The sequence below is a fragment of the Acinonyx jubatus genome, chromosome B2, assembly GCF_027475565.1.
Source record: "Acinonyx jubatus isolate Ajub_Pintada_27869175 chromosome B2, VMU_Ajub_asm_v1.0, whole genome shotgun sequence".
Taxonomy (NCBI): domain Eukaryota; kingdom Metazoa; phylum Chordata; class Mammalia; order Carnivora; family Felidae; genus Acinonyx; species Acinonyx jubatus.
The window spans coordinates 141455914-141473096 of NC_069385.1; the positions used below are offsets into that span (position 1 = coordinate 141455914).

Consider the following 17183-nt stretch of genomic DNA (forward strand, 5'->3'; position numbering starts at 1 on the left):
AAGCAGGCTCCACACTGTCAGCGCAGAGCCCGACATGGGGCTCAATCCCACAAACTGTGAGATCGTGACCTGAGCCAAAATCAAGAGTCAGAAGCATAACCCACTGAGCCATCCAGGCACCCCTGTGTTGCCTGCTTACTACAGTACCTCTGTTTTCCTTTTTAAGATTTTTTTCTTTTTTTGGTGTTTGGTTGCAGACACCGAAAAAGTAGTAAAGAGAGGGTACGACATTATGCAACTCAGAAAGCACTGGGTCTGAGAGCTGGGAGCTCTGTCCTGCAGAGTAGCCTTGAGCAAGTTACTTAACTTCTCTGTTTCTGCACTTACGAGTTGGAAACAACAAGAGGATACCTGCGAAATGAAAAATAAGGGAATCTTGTCAACATGCCTCACAGGAGTGGTGCACTTGTTACGGTCAGTGAATTGACACATGGGTTGGGGAGGCTGTGTGTGCTTAGGGGCAGGGAGATGTGTGGGAAACCTCTGTGCCTTCCCCTCTGTTTTGCTCTGTAAAACTGCTCTAAAAAAATTAAGTCTTTTTAATAAAAATAAGTGAGGAACTATGTGAAATAAGATCCTCACAGCTGCTGTTTGTTATGGAGGTGGTAACTGAAAACTGCGTTTCTTCTGCAGCCCTTCAAATACATTTCTGAATTAAATCCTGTGAGGGTAACCTCACAGATGATTTGATTTCAGTGTAGCAATGTTATTAAAAGTATTAACACATGACAGTATAACTACAAAAATATAACTATATACTCCTTAAAAATGCTGGCTCTTCATTCATTCATTCAACAAATATTTATTGAGAACCTGCTAGGAACGAGGCATGGAGCTGGGCACCAGGGGTACAGCCACAAATAAAGGAAACAAAATCTCCAGTCTCATAAAATACAGAATCTTGGGAGCTTTCATCAAGGTCATTTATTTCCCTTAACATTTTTTAAGGTGTCAGCTTGCTCAAGGTGAGTAGGCTGTTTTGCCCTGCTGTAATGCCATATGTATGTACTGTTCTTAAACTTCACACTGTTCAGGGTGCTGTTTTGTAGCAGAGAATTGTTTATTATTATGATTCTGATATGTTAATGAAGAGGTACTCATTTGCAAATAACTGTTTAATCTGTAATTAAAATCTGGCAGCTCTCTTAAAAATAAAGACAGTTAAAATGCATAGTCACTGGCCTGCTATATTGAATATGCAATTGCAAAACATTAAGAAAGGCATATCGTATTTATCACTTTTAATGAATCTTTCACCCTGGTCCCAAAGTAAGCCCTTGATGGTATTCCTGTCATCCCGTCCATATGCTTCTGAGAGCATTAACTATTCTCGGGTCTGTGCATGCCTAAGTATAAAATCAAAATCTCTAGGGTTTTTTGGATCATATATAAGCAAGCTCTCTCTCTATATATATGATATAGATATATAGATATATAGATAGATGTATATATATCTCCAACACATTATCATTACCATATCCTCATTAAGATGATGGGCCCCTGACCATATCCTAACGTTTGCTCAGCAATCTGAAATTCATGTATGCAAAAGGAATTTTTTCTTATCCTTTTGAAAGAAGAATGATAAATATTTATACAGCCTTAACTCTTTCAGGCAGGCATAGGATCATGTTTTAGAAATGACAAGAAGCTGCTGAGGATCTTTTTCAGCATAATTCATCTTTCCAATAGTTCCTGAACAAATGAGTTGTAGATTTATCAATATTGGACAGTTTTCCTCCTCTCTCCCCATTAAATATGCTTTGTCTTCCTTCTCTGAAATCCTTTGAGTCATGGCTTTGAAAAGGGAGCATAAGAGTTCTTTATCTCTGCTTCCCAGGCAGAACTGTTCCGGAGGGCTGGGGTCGGCCCAGCAGGACTGCTGACCTGGGCTCCTGGGGGCTGGGATTCTAACTCCTCCCGCAGACTTGGCTTCGTTAGCCAGTTTAGCATCAGTCTAGACTAAATAGTCATGTATCTGAAGTGTTGCTTTCTCAAAGTTCTTTTGCTCTGAAGCAGTAATCGGATAGCGTCACAAGACGGTTCTGTACGTAAAATTGGAAGTCTCCCAGCTGCTTGAATCAGCATCTCCAGTAGGGGCTCTAGATGGGGAACTGAGGGATGTGTCTCAGCTCACAGGGCCATCTTCTTGTAGTAGACTGAAGCAGGAAATTCCAGAATTTGCTCCTAGCGGTAACAGGGCCACTGTCAGCTGTATTACTAATAGTAATCAAACCTCTCCACATACATACTGACTCCCCAAAACTAGGTTACTAACCAAAAAATTCCAGACTCCAGCCAAGTTGTTTTCATTGTTTCTTTCATGTGGGTCACCCTGATCCCCGAATTGTTACTCCCAGTCATTCTGCACTGGTCCTTGTGCCTTGGCAAACACGAATCCCAGACCGTGCGTCAGCTCTGGAAGAGAGAGGAAGGAGCCGGGGGTGTTGAGACCAGTCCCTGCTGTCAGGCTGGGGCGGGCCACCTGTCCCAGACCCCGGTCCCAGCAGAACCCTGCTGCCCGAGTCACTCACTGCGGGACACCTGGCTGGTGGTCCAGCCTTCTCCATGGAACTCCTAATTTAGAAACACAAGGAATGGCCTTACCCGTTACTGATTTCAAATCCCCCTGTTTTGTTTTTAGAAGAGGAAACTGAGGCCCCAGAGGGAAATGACTTGCTCAGAGTCAAACAGCTAGTTAGGAGCAGAGGTAGAACTGAAGGCCTCTTGACTCTCTGATTAGTTCTTCTTGAGCTCTCATCCTTTTGGCTGGGGTCTGTCTTGGAAGGGAGGGAGACTGGAGGGGCGCCTGGGTGGCTCAGTCGCTTAAGCGTCCAACTCTTGGTTTCTGCTTAGGTCATGATCTCACTGTTCATGAGTTTGGGCCCCGCATTGGGCTCTGCGCTGGCAGCACAGAACCTGCTAGGGATTCCCTCTGCCCCTCCCCCACTCACCCCCCCTTCAAAATAATTAATTTAAAAAAATTTTAGTTAAAAAAAAGGGAAGAAGATTGTACGAGTATACCCAGAAACCTTTGATAAGACATAAGGCGGTAGATCAAGACTGTGGCTGTTAGGAGAAATCTAGTCACTGGGGATTAAAATACAAACCTATTGTCCTTTAAAATACGAAGTGGCATAGAATTCGCGATAATGCATCATCATATTTGCATGCCCTTTTAGGCAACATTTTAAGGTGGAAATAGGCAAAGAAGTAAAAACAAAAAATACAAGGTGATCTATGAAACAGGAGAAATTCAGTGGGAGAGAGGATTTTTAAAAATCCACCCTACCTATAGGAAGGATGATGGAAACTGGCTTTTGGTTGCCGAGTGGTTCACCATGCAGAGGACGGCCTTTTCGTATTTAAGTGATATCCCAATGTTTATTTTAACTGCTCACCGCCACGTGCAGTATAGCATTAAAGTGCCTTCCCCCAGGTCAGCAGTCTGTACTGTTGTTAATGGCTCCACTATTCAGGGTCTCTCAATTCCTGCAATACGGTAACTTGGTGGCAGTCTGAAACATCCAGACCTACTAAATAGGTTCAGTAGGATTCTCTCAGCTACTCGGTGAGTTGGCTTTGGTTTCTGCTGTTTAGTCTTCGGTAACCATTGCGAGGTTCCTGTCTGCATACGTGATAAACGGCTTTTCCTAGAGCCATTCACAGACATGGCAACACTGGGGTTTAAGTAGACTATATAATATTGTGTTTGGCAGGAGAGGCCATTAGAAAAGAAATCAAAGCAACCCTCATAACTAGATTCCTTTTTGAAAGGTGTTACTGACCAAGAAATAAAGCTCAGAATTGGCAATCGTTTGGATTAAATGACTGTGCCCTTTTCTCTTTCCTCCCCACTCAGCCCTTCCCCCGAAGTAGATTGATAGAAAGAGTACATGGGATTACTTGAAGCTTTCATCTTCCTTCGTGATCACTGTGGAAGAGGATTTTCTTTTTATTCTTGGTTTAAGTAGAATCTTTATTCCTGCTTTAAATTTCATATAAAAACTACCCCCCACCTGCTATACAAAAACTACCGTGTCCACCTGCAACCACAGTTTTTTAGGGTTGAATTTTATATACACTTTCTTCGTCGTGTATCACCAAGAGGAAATAGGGACAGAGGGTCGTTTTGAATCAGACTGCTCCCATTTAAGTTCCATGACGTGCACGTGCAGGCGTGTGCGCATGCCCACAGTTAATGACTGGTTGCAATAAAATTTGGTAAAATTTTCGTTTACCTTCATCACCTCTGAGACAGTGAAGTAACATTAAAGGGGGAAAACAGAATAGACAAAGAGAGACAAATAGATCAATTTTCTTTAAATAAAGACATTTCAGGGGGGAGCTAGCATTCTTTTTTTTGCTGTTGTTGTTTTGTTATCATTGCCATTCCTCAGTATTCTATACCTATAAACTGCCTAGCAGGACTTGTATGCGCTTGAAGAAGCTGCACTTTCACGGCAGGAGAGGAAATCAGAATAAATCAGAGATGCAGGTGCACAGTAATACAAGTAGGCTCTTTCCCCTGCAGCCTGAATGCCTGGCCCATAAAGCTCTGGAACTGAGCTCTCAGGGTCTCCTGGAGCTAAGCCAAGAGGTATGGGGGGAGTGGGAGAGAATAATTGTTATTCAGTCTTCTTTAATGAGATGTATTGCCCACTGCAGAAAGATTGTGGCAGTGTCTTTTGTTATGCTAATTAGACACCATTAGCGCTTGGCTGCCTTTGATTTCTGCTTAATCCTTTCTGCTTCCTCAGCCTCAATCCTGGCTGGCAAATGGGGGAAAGATGGTGGGATATAGTGCATGTGTTATTTATTACTCATGTCTATGCAGAGTTCTTCGGTAACAGGGTCGGTAAGGAAAGGTTTATCTTACCAAAGGTGGTATGTATTTCGGACATTCATTATTTGGCTTTTTTAGAAATGAAGTTGAGAATGCTCGATCTCTGCCTTTTTAGTTGAAACACCATTGTTTTGTTTTGTTTTTATAGGGCTGCTTTCGCAGCCACACGAAGTGGGAAATTTAGATGGCCTCCCCTTGGTTGCCTGGATCTCCCAAAAAACAAAACAAAACAAAACAAAACAAACAAACAAGCAAGTTGGTCATGCCTTAGCTATGGGGGAGCCTGTGATGGACCAGAAAAACGGAAGCAAGAATAAAGATCAAAAAGAGGAATTTCCCAGTTCACAATTCCCACCTTTATAACTTATAGATATGTGTGCATTCTTTCCTAAAATTAAATTGTTGCATCTATATGATTACCAAAATTAAGAATGTTTGTGGTGAGTTAAAAAAATGTTTTTAAATCACCAGTGAAATGGATTTCTGTTAAATCCTTAAAAATTACATAATAATGGTCTAGAGCAGCCCTGTCCAATAAAAATGTCCTGTGAACCGCAGATCGTGTTCTAAATTTTCTGGTAGCTACACTAAAAAAAGAAAGAAAACAGGTAAATTTTAAGAGTGTATTCGATTTGACTCAATCTGTCAAAAATATATGCATGTAATCAATACCAAATTCATGAAATAGTTTACATTCTTTTATTCATGTTAAATTTTTGAAATCTGCTGTGTGTTTTTTACTAGTGTGTATTTTACAACACCTCTCAGTTGGGATTTGCCACATTTTAAGGGCTCGTGGCCACTGTGCTAGGTGGTGCGGGTTTAGAGTTATTCAGTAAGTCACTTGCCTAAAAACAATTGTCAGTATAAAATCCATTTTTCATGCGATGGATGAATATTACGGGCTGTATGACTCTGGCCATGTCACTTAATCTCTAATGAGCCCTAGTTTTCTCATCTATAAAATGATGTATTTGAACTAAATGATCTATTAATTCTTCCACCCATGCCAGCTCTAAAATTGAGGATTCCAAAAATTCACACTTAGAGTCTGGGTGTAGCAGAACGTATCCATCCTTGCCCATAACGTAGTGTTTGAAAAGAAGCCTTTCACCCCGGAGAAAACTACAAGGTGTCCTGCAGACCAGGCCCGTACCGTTTTTCCTCCAAATGTCCGGAGCTTTCTTTGAATTCTTCTGAGTCTTACACTGCAGTCCTGTCTAAGAGAATGAAGCTACCTGGCTCTCAGCAGTCTTCACGCAGTACTTCCGGAATGAGGTTCTTGAGGAAAGAGGTGAGGGCGAGTGGCAGGTAATCCCTGCACATCACTAGCATTACATAAACGCTAGATCTCTAAAACGCAGTGGCCTCTCTCTCTTTATCTGTGTCATCTGGCTAATTTATTGTGTTATCAGTGAAACAAAAATCCTAGAGATGCTTTCCTCCAGGAAAGGTGGTCTGTTAATTAGTTCTGAGCTGGTAAGTGTGACCATTTCTGTGCCTTTAAGAGAAGCTCATCAAAGAAGATTGACCCGGATGTGCTGAGGAATGACTGGGAGAGACCAGTGTGAAAAGATCAGGAAGGTGGAAGTGAATGGGATGGAGATAATTGTGCAGCCTTAGAATTGGACTATTAAATAAAAAAGGGTTCCACAGAATATCTCATAGTGGTCTCATTTAGTCATCCCATTAATAAGATCTCATGGATAGATATTACTGGCAACATCTGGCGTTGGGACTTGAGATAAGTTTTAAACGTTGAGCACTTTCCTATATTGCCTGGACATTGTCGAGCTTACCTGGGGCAGGAAAAATAGATCTAACATACTTTGTTCCGGGTCTGCAACGAGAAAGGGAAACCCGTTCGGGTTTGTTAAGAGAGTGGATCTCATGTTCTATGTTTTTAACACAGTTTTTTTTGTTTTTGTTTTTGTTTTAATTCCACAAAAGCGTTATAGGTAACACCTTAGAATGTTCTAGAATACCAAAAATGTACAGGCAGGTAGTTAAAACTTGGTTGTTTTTTGAATTGGAAGTTCAGTTAGCACACAGCTCTGCATTTCTAATGCTGGAAAGGGACCTGACTGGCATTTATCATGTAACTATTTGCTGTAGAGAATTATTTTAACCGGATCAATAAAGCACAGTTACTGTACTATGACTGTTGGCTCTCAGCCAGCAGGTGACAATAGCTCTGTTACTAAGAATGGGATTTTATCTCTCACTGGGAAGAGACTCCCTTAGATTGTCTTTTCTCATGGTAGAGTGGGCACAGGGCTGTTGTTAGAAGAAATGTCACAGTCTGATTTGATTCAAGGGAACCACCTTGGGTCTGATCTCTTTATATTGCATCACTGCTTTTGCAGAGAGCCAAAACTTGTTTTTTGCCGCTTTCTTCCTGTTGCTTCTGAAACGTGAAGAAGGAACGATAACATCACAAAGACACTCAGGGTAATTAATGGATATGCATAGATGAAATACTGAAAGGTATGGATATTCTACCCCAAGGGAACAGTTGTTCTCCCTATTGAACGTATTTTTTCCTACTAGTAAGTAGAGCTAAACAGTATATGGTTTTTCACCTAGCAGATACTGCTTTGAAAAACTCTAATAGCGTGTATTTTCTGTCAGTGTCTAAGAGCCCGATATAAGTCAGCCCCTTTGAGAATAAACCGTCCAGCGTCTCTCAGGAATCTGTAAGTAGACCAATAAACTGATGGCAAGGATTTTGAGTATGATGGGCTTGGAGTCTCATTACTTGTTTTCTGTGCTATCATCATTTTTGACACACATTCCTGTGTCGTGGCCCTTTCATTAGAGAATGGAACTGTTGAGTAAGGATGATATTAAATTTTAATGTTATTGCTATTATTACTGTCGACTGTTTTTACCATTAGTGTGCCTGGTTCTTTCATTCCAGCTTCTGCGCGGCCAGAAAACAGGAGTGTGCATAAACAGTCAGGAAAATTACCGTATACCCTGGAGACCCGGCATCACATGCTCTGCCTGTTGTGAATAGTGAATCAAACTGGAAAGGTTATCATTTTCATTAGCTAGGAGAGAACAAGACCACACTTTTCTCCAAGTGTAATTACAGTGGTTCGCTGGCAACATTACACTGCAGTAATTAGTCTAAAGGTGTATGTGAGGGCAGGCTTTTGCACAGACACTAGAAATATTATTTCAGAGTTTAGGGTCACAGCCTTGTGTTTAACATGTTCCAGGCAGCTTGGGGTGGGGGCTGGCGGGGGGAACTAATTTGACTGGAGCTAAAGAAAGACATTTGACATTTTCCACAGTCATGCATTCAGAAACCAGTCAGGTAGAAAAACTGTATTTTGTTATCTACAAAAAACAAGAAAACAAAGAAAAATAACAAAAAACCCTCAACAGCTTACCTGCAGAAATGGAATGTTGGACTATTTCATAGGATAAACAGAGATAATATTCAGGTTTATTAGGAATGGTATATAAATAATTACGAGAGCTTTTGATAGATGTGTTCTAATCTCCTTTTTCCCCCTAAGGCAACTGGACAGAAAAATTAATTTCTGGAAACTTTTCAGAGGAAACAAAATAATTTCTGTACCTTCCTATGAACTGTTTCAGGAAATAAGTACTTCTTTTACAGTGGTCCTCAAATATGTATTTGTTCTTTGTGAATGCTTTTTGGACCCTGAGCAGTTACACTGAAATATTGAGGTCTCTCTAACCTGACCCTCCAGTTAGGTTAGAGACTAGAATTGGAATTTCTTTTCCAAACCTTCTCTCAGGTTCTCTGTATAAAGTGAGATAGAAATGAGGGGTGGGGGTGGTGGGGGGGGGACGGACTAATAAAAAGAAATAAACTTTACATACAGTTTACACTTAAAGTCATATACAGGAGTTTCAAAGAAACCTTTTACTTCTTCAAGTGCAGGGAGTCCTTCATAAGTAACACTTCTTCCTGAGTTGCAGGGAAAAGTCCACATAGTCTAATGTCTTTGTTTAATGTTGTGTTGCTTGCCTGCCTTCAAGTGATTCTGTTCAGTGTCTCTCTCTAAATCCTGGAGGATTTAAAGCCCCGTAGGAACTTTCCAAGGACGAACGGAGAAATAGAGCAGACTTGAATGAGCATTCACTCAGCAACCAAATTCTGTTGGAAACCACTGCTCTTCAATGCAAGCACGTGTTTCACGTGTGTCATCTGGGCATATGGTTAGAACTGATGTTTCTCACAACTTCAGGCACTTAGGAAAGTTTAAACATAGATGTGACACAAATAACACAGCTAGCTGATGATGTAACGTACTAAAAATTCTACCCCAAAATTGAATTTTAAAACCCTGCTTTTTGTTTGTCACAGATGTTTCTCTACCCAGGGGCAAGTCACGCACAGCAGAATGAGATCTTTGACGTCGTCCCCTTTGTCCAGCTAGCACTTAAGTAGGAGGCACCAGGTAGCATGGCCTTCCGGTTCCAAGACTTCCTTTTCTGCTCTCTGTCCATGCCACTGACCAAATCACCGCATCTTGCCGGCTCTTTCTGTGGAACCTGAGATTGTCAGACCTGCGTCCGGTTCTTACCTTCCTGGTCTATTTAGGGAGCCTCTGCCTCTGTGGGTAAATAAATAAACAAATAACTCGGAGAACCTTTCTACCGGCCTTTCAACAAGGCCTGGAGAATTGTGCCTCTCGCGCGTTCCTTCACATCGGCTCTGGGAGATCGCCAGGAACGCAGGGTCTTGTGGTCCTTGTTCTATACCCATCCCTCGCTTTGGTGACACGGTCTGTGACATGGAAGAAGAACGGTTTTACGAGACTGTTCTTACAAGTCACGTTTCATAAAACATCGTTCTAAAGTTAGGTTACAATGGACCAAGTTCTGCACACCCTAGGAAAACAGCTTTCTATGCGGACATTTGATGAATACAAGACAAAATGGGCCCGCTTGCGAGAGCAGGTGCCAGGACCGACGACAGCCCCTTGTACGAATGTCTTCAAGGTCAGACTTGGTAAAAGGAATCTGAGTTTCCCATAGAAATCCTTAACTTCCCAGCCCAAGTTCCTAGATTCTCAAATGCTGAAGAAATTAGGGGCCCCTGGGTGGCTCAGTCAGTTGAGTGTCCAACTCTTGATCTCGGCTCAGGTCATGATCTCACGGTTCATAAGATGGGGCCCCGCCCCTGTCAGCCTCTGCGCTGAGAATGTGAGCCTGCTTGGGAGTCTCTGTCTCTTTCCTCTCTCTGTCCCTCCCCTGCCCATGTGCTCACTGTCTCTGTGTGTGTGTCTCTCTCTCAAAAGAAATAAGCTTTAAAAAATAATTTTAAAAAAATGTTGAAAAAATTAAATGACATTTTAATCAACTGTATAGATTATACACCTATAAAGAAAATCCGAGGCAAAAGCGTTGTCTTTGTTAGGATTATAAAACAAGGGCTTTGCTGGGAAGATTTTGACCCGCTTCTTTAGACTCCTGTCACTAGACAGCTTTTTGAGAGACTTTGTAACTGTTTCTTTGGTGTGCATTAGAGATCACATTACTTTAAGTGCACCAAGAAAGTAGCTGTAAATTTGCAGAGGGCCATAAGCGTATATTTACTTTAAGGAAAGCAAGCCTGGGTGTAGACTTCGTGTTTCCTCCATCGGAAAGCTCTCGGGCTCACCAGGCCCTAGCCTGCCGATCTACCATGAAGAGTGACCTAGAACTTTGGAACTGAAAGGTCCTTTACGTGTTATGACCCACTTCCTCATCAGCCTGACTCTCCTCTACCCACCTGCAGCCAGTTTCACCCACCCCTCCCTTTTGTGACAAGGAATGTGAAAACCCAAAACGTCACGTCTCTTTAATCTTAAAAAAATAATCTGCTCAGACCCCGTGTCTCCCCCCACCCCCCGCCCCAGCATCTACATGTGATCCTGTCAAACCTGTGGCAGCTAGTGTTTTTGAATAACCCTCCCTGAGATGCTCTCTCCTAAGTTCTGCTGGAACTCTGCACCCCTGCTTCTCCCCACACTTCCAAGTGCCCCCTTCCCTCCGTCCTTGAATGTTCCCCCCATCTGGAAGCTGTCTCGGAACCATGCTTCGGGCTCACAATTCCACTGGCATCTTAATTTGCGCTACTGGTCACGATCTTTGTGCAAACATTTACTTTAACCTCTTACATATTCTTGATCGTGTCTTGAACAGCACAAGCCATCTTTGTGTTAAGTTCTTCTGCAGAAGACTTGTCTTAAGCCCGTGCCGTAACCTTGCATTGCTGTCAGTGATGGTGAGGTAGCCAGAGGAGAATATCAGAATGTCAGGTGAACGTAGATGTCGCACAATTTCGGATGAGACACGGTGTATTCTCCGTCATTCTCCGTCGGCAAAACCCACGAATCCCTTCCAGCGGATTCTCTCTGCCTTTAGCACATTACATAGCTGGGCCGTGGCTGTCCTCATGGCCTACGGATATCTGTCGCTTTGCCCTTTTTCTCCAGATTCGCTGCGTCCCTGCCCTCCACCCCCACCCCCCAACTTCTGCCCCAGACCGGGACAGCCTTGCTGGTTGGCAGAGACACTCTTAGGGCAAATCAGGACAGTTACCCTAAATCTTGTTTGTTACATATGGGTCCTTAACCATGCTGGGTTATCCTATGAGGTTGGGGAGAAAGCAGTTGGAAAGTAGAGGGCGAGGTAGCTCATTTAGAAAAAGATTGGAGCCTTATAAGCAAACCCTTGGTCCATAAGTTCCCTTATTGTCACCAAGGCAAAATTGCCTCTTCAAGGGGGTCCCGCCTGAACTTCCCTCCTTCCTTGGCGTCATCGGTGTTTTTAAGGTTCCCTCAAATAGTCACTTCTCTTAAAGGTTATATTTGATATTCACTTCATTGCACCTTGATTCTGTGTATCTGTATTCTGTATATCTTCTTTATGTATGAGAGCATTTATTATCATTTTTGTTGGTTTTTTTCAGGGGGTTGGGATAGATTGCAGCAGCTTTTGATAAAAGTCCTAGTTTCTTAGGCTCATTTTTTGCTAAGTGTCTTCTGAGGAACTTTAGGAGCCTCACCAGTGAGACAGAATCTGTGGCCGGGGGGACACAAGGCAGAGATGTTTGCCACCGTAAATCACTGCACGTAGCTGTTTCCCTGCATCCCTTTGGCGCGTGATAGTTAAATACTCACCTACAAAGAGTTCTCTGATGGATGATCGAAAGCCTTTCCCTCTACTGTACAAACATAGCAAGCCTTTCAAGCTCTGTGTATGTATTGCTATCATTGTTAGTACCTCCAGGTAAAATAGAACAGCCCAGAGATGATGACTACAGCCGTCCACATTCATACAAACAAGAGGAAAGAAGCAGCCTACGTTTTCAGTGACTCTGCAGTCTCATATTGTTGTTAATTTCCCAAAAACTTAACGTGAGATCAAGTGTAATTGCAGATTTCCTTAAGAACCATTGACAGATACTTATCTTAAGTTATAAGCAACTCACACTGTGAACTGTGTATAAACATTCTAAGTTTTCTTCCAGAAGAATATACTTCAGTGAAACCCAGTATCCATCAGTCTTTTTAAATAAACAGAGCCATTCCCATTCAACGCCGCCCGCAGTTGGGGAGACTTTCTTTTGTTGTGACTTGATTTTTAAAAGAGATTAATGTTGCAGCAACTTCCCATTCGTTTTCAGGGCGTGAAATAAGTCTTTGATAAGGATCATCCTCAAGACCTTACGACCTTTGGCTCAGGGGGCTACATTTTGAATGAAGTGGTAAAAAAGATAGTAAATTGCAGTGTGTTTAGGCATTGGCATTGTATGACGGCGAGGGGTGTTTGGTGTTTTGTTTTGTTTCTAATTATTAGGTGGTCTGTTGAGTGCAGCTGTGTTTATGTTTCCTAAATGCTGACTGCCTGAACATGGTGACAAGTCCCCATATCTGAGAATAGGGACTGCTTTTTAAAAATCTTCTTGTCCATTTGCTTTAATAATGGAGGGTTGTCTTTATCAAGTAGCAAAGGCAAAAATAATTTGGGGCACAGTCATTCAATCCAGCTAGTTTGCTACATCAGACGTTTTGACAACCTTATGAAAAAAAAAAAGAATTGATACTTTAAATGTTGCATTTAGCAGTGGAATAAACTTGGAAATGGTGGAAGTTTGTAGACTAGTCACATTTCTTTAACTGATGTTTTGGTTGATTGAACTTCTTGGTTATTAAAGATACACACTTAGATCCTAAATGTAGATTGATCCTGTAGAGAATTAACAGTCCCATATTTTTTCTGTCTTTCTTAAAAAACAAACAAACCAGTGAGCATAAGGTCATGGCTTCAACAAAGAAGAAACAGTTTCTTAGGAGAGAGAAAAATGTATATAATCAGTAAATAGCTATACGAATTTAATCGGTAATTTCAGAATCATATGCAATGCGTGACATGTTTAGATGCAAGGACTTAATGACTAGTTTTTCAGGCATTTTCTTCAGTGTGACATCCGTCATAACTCAAATTAATGTTTATTACTACTCTTTACCATTGCAAAAATATTTTCATGAATTTGGATTAGAAGCAGCTTGTCCTGGCTTGTTTTGCAACTTTGCTTCAAGAAACAAAGTGATACTTATAAGACTTTTGTGTGTCTTAGACGCCTTAATTAACTTCCTCTTAGGTGGAAAGAGGAAGCTGAGTTTTGTTTCTGAGGTAAGAACATAAGATTTCATGCTATGCTCATTTTGTATTAGCGCATAGATAATAATGTCTTTCAGGAAAGGTGAATCAGTGCTTCCTGTATTAGCTGTTCAGTGAGTAGCAATCCGGAGTCTGCTTTCAGTCCGAGAGGACACTGCCTACTGATCCAGAACTCTTTGGGCGGGCAGTTTTCTTTGGGATTCTCAGGTTTCTGTCTTTACCATTCCTTTTTTTCTCCCCTTGTCTCCACAGATTGGTGAAAGACAACAAGTGTTAGTGACAGAAGAATCTTTTGATTCCAAGTTCTATGTCGCACACAATCGATTCTATGAGCAGGTGAGAGACACTTCTGCGTTAAGTTCTCAACGCTTTCTCCAAAGTGAGAAGGTTGTGAAGTAAACCACTTCAAGCAAAAGGAACTTCAAAGGGATGGAAGGTGGTAGAATCTTGTCACCGCAAGGCTGTTTTACAGCCTCCAGCTAGCTAGACTAACGGGGGCTATCTCGGTGGCTCAGTCTCCAAAACAACCTCCACAAAGGAGTAGCTGTGTTTTAGTCCTCATTACTCTTAGACGGGACCAGCTGTAGGCTGTGGGAGAGCTCAGGAGGCAGCTCCCCCTGCCAGAATTCCGCAGTCTGGCAGGGCACAGGGGAAAGTCCTGCCCAGAGAACAGGAAGGATGTCTGCACGGGCGACATCAGCCTGGAAGGGCCGGGATTTCCTCTCACTGTCCCAGCGCTCACTCAGGGGGTCGGTCGCCTGGTTGTTTTTTGAGTTGTGTTTAGTTTTAGTATTTTTTTTTTTTTTTAATTTCCACCTTGATAAGAATGCTGGGCAAAGGGAAAAGAGTCCGTTCCGTGGTTTCAACTCAAACAGTGTGACTGACTCTGGAGACCAGTATGGGGATCAAAACAGCTTCACTTTGAGAGTCGTCTTCGAGGGCCCGCTCGAAGGGCCCCCCACTCACGGGCTGTCCCCCCCCCCACAATGAGCTGGCCTGCCTTGCCGCCCCCGGAGCCAGCCAGGTTCCTGTTTCAGCACTTGGGACTCTGCTTCCCCCGGTGGTCCTGGGAAGGGCCCAAAAAGACATGGTGTCTCCCCTCCTACATGGGACACTGTCCCACGGGCCTAGGGATTTCTAGGGTCCCTCCTGGATTGTGTTCACTTGTCTTAATATCAAATGGGTTTTCCTGCTTTTTTTGTTCCTTTCTCATCAGATGAAGAGTGAATTTTCTTTTCTGTGGCTCATGGCTGAAATCAGAGCTTGGGAAGCCCCTCAAGGCCGCTGTGGGCAAGTCAGGGAGAGGGAGGCCGGGGAGGCCGGCTGCCTGTGGTGGAAAGCAGAGTGGCAGGAGCTGGAGCGCCCCCCTCCCCGGCCTCCCCCTCCTCCCCTCCCCCACCGCACCCATGCTCCACATGGAATAACCCCACCCGGGGCCCCGCAGCCCCCGGACACTTGGGAGGCTCCTGTCAAGGCCCACGGGAAGCCTGTCCTGTTCTGTCCCAGGCCCGGCAGAAACTACAGCAAGGAGGTGTCCCCCGCACTCCTTCCCCGTTTCCCATCTCATTAGTTGCCTCCAGAGAGCCGTTTTCCTATTCAGGCCAACCTGCTCAGCCCCGGGGAGGAACTCGATTGTATTTTTGGTCGCCTCTTCCCTCTCTTTTCTCTGCCATCTGGGTTTTTGCCTCAGCGGGGAACTTTTTTCCCCTTCATTTTAAAGGCAATGGCATGCCTCATTAGCTGTTTCCTCCAATTTAAAGCAGTCGGGCTTTTTCCAATTATTAAAACTGGAGGGGGAAAAAAAAAAAAACACTGAGCCCTTCATTCAGATCAAGGCAGCAGATCAAGGAGAGTTATTTTTCCCCCGGAATAGCACCACATCTCTCAGAGACGGTTTTACTCCAGAGATTTCCTTGTTTTATGAAAACCGATGTAAAAGGGCTTTCATATTCTGATACTGAAGCCTTGTAGTTCCTGGGCTTGCCGTGAGTCATTCACCGCCCAGGTGACCTCTCTCCTACCCTCGGATGAAGCCGCATGCTCAGTGGTCATGAAAGAATCAAACCCGGAAAGACCGAGATCCCAGAGAAATTGGTTGGGGACCGCCAGCGCCTCTGTGACTTGCTGGTGTCCACAAGGAAGCGTATCAAAGATTTCACAGGCATTCTTTTTCCGAGTGAGATGCGTTCCAGCAGGGGAGAGCGTATCTAGATATCAAAGGATTGCTGGATTAGAATTTAGTCTATTTATTTTGGATCCCACCTTAAAAAGACTGGCACGCAGCTGTGGCTCAGAAATAGAAGCGTGAGGGAAACACACTGCGTGCAAACCAGCGACAGGTCCCCAAAGGAGCGAGGCATCTGCTCGAGGTAAACAAGTACTCTCCATCAGACACCTTCGACAGGCCGGCTGACAGTTTCCCGTCCACTCGAGCAGGGGATCCTGGATGGACGTGGAACTTGGATGCATTTGATAACAGAGGGAAGGCAGGGAACAGGAGCCCTTAGTTCCAGGAGTCATCCAGCCGCAAACACCAGCGTTTGGGATATTAAGAAGGCCGCTTGTACACGTTCTTGCCCTGCCTCCCCGCCCCCAACCAAAGCACACGCCCACGCGCTCGCACACGCTCACATCCACATAAACGTGCAGGCCTTTGATTTGATTTGAAGCGTCCACTCAAGCCATTCTTCTGACAGCTGCCTTGGCAGGTATTAAAAGTATAAGGCTTTCATCAGTGTTGTCTCCGTTTTCTTCATTGCCCGGGACAGCCAAGAGCAGAATATCAAAGGCCTGTCCAAAAGTGACTGGCTGATTGCTGGGGGATTTCCCGGGCCTGCCTACCACATGCCTCAGGACAGCAGGCGTCCCGCAATGAGAGAGCATTGTCTGCCGCCCGGCAGGAAGCTCCTTCCAGAAATGCCTTCCTCGCCAGAGATCTCCAGGTCCTTGAGCAGCTGCAAGATGGAGCCTACTTGGGACAGGATCTCAGAGTGGGAAATAAAGGATCTTAGGGGACAAAATCTGAATGATACAGCGTGGGCTTCAGTTAACAGTGGCACATCAGTATTGGCTTGCTAATTATATGTCTTACTAGTGATAGGACACTCACGCTAGGAAAACTGGGGGCGAGCTGTACAGACGCCCTCTGCCTTCTGGGCAGTGATTCTATAGATCTGAAGCGGTTCTAAGATGTGATGTTCACTTAAAAAAAAAAGATTAAGCCTTCTGAACTTTTTTTCAAGGTTTTAGTGCCAAAGGACCCCACATTCATGGGGAAGATGATCGAAGTGGACATTTATGAATCAGGAAAACATTTTATGAAAGGGCAGCCGGTATCAGACGCCAGAGTATACACGCCATCCATCAGCAAACCGTTAGCGAAGGGAGAAGTCTCGGGTTTGCCAGAGGTGAGTAAAAAGACGCTTTCCTCTCTACCCTGCTGGCAAAACAGCCGCTGTAGAAGCACCGTGACTCCAGCCCACGTTTCCGTTATCGTTTGGAGTTCCCTTTTTGTGCATGCATGAGGCTTTAATCCTTTCTGACAGATTGAAATCTGAATTAGGAAGATGCATTTTTGCCGATGCCTTTAGCTCTGCCCCTCTGCCTGGAGACGGATAGCTGTTTCTGCTTCCGGGCCAGAAGTGGAGGGCAGGAGGCAGTATTTTCAGGTGGAAGATGGAACACT

General features: G+C 43.7%; 1 protein-coding gene across 6 annotated transcripts in view; it reads left to right on the forward strand.

Moving 5' to 3' along the window:
- The window catches only part of CDKAL1 (CDK5 regulatory subunit associated protein 1 like 1), a 704834-nt gene that overhangs the window by 604208 nt on the left and 83443 nt on the right, over window positions 1-17183 (forward strand). For all 6 annotated transcript variants that reach the window (XM_027040405.2, XM_053223204.1, XM_015085900.3 and 3 more), the window contains 2 exons: window positions 13751-13834; window positions 16741-16905. In XM_027040405.2, coding sequence (XP_026896206.1) covers window positions 13751-13834; window positions 16741-16905 — 249 coding nt within the window. The remainder of the gene's footprint in view (window positions 1-13750; window positions 13835-16740; window positions 16906-17183) is intronic.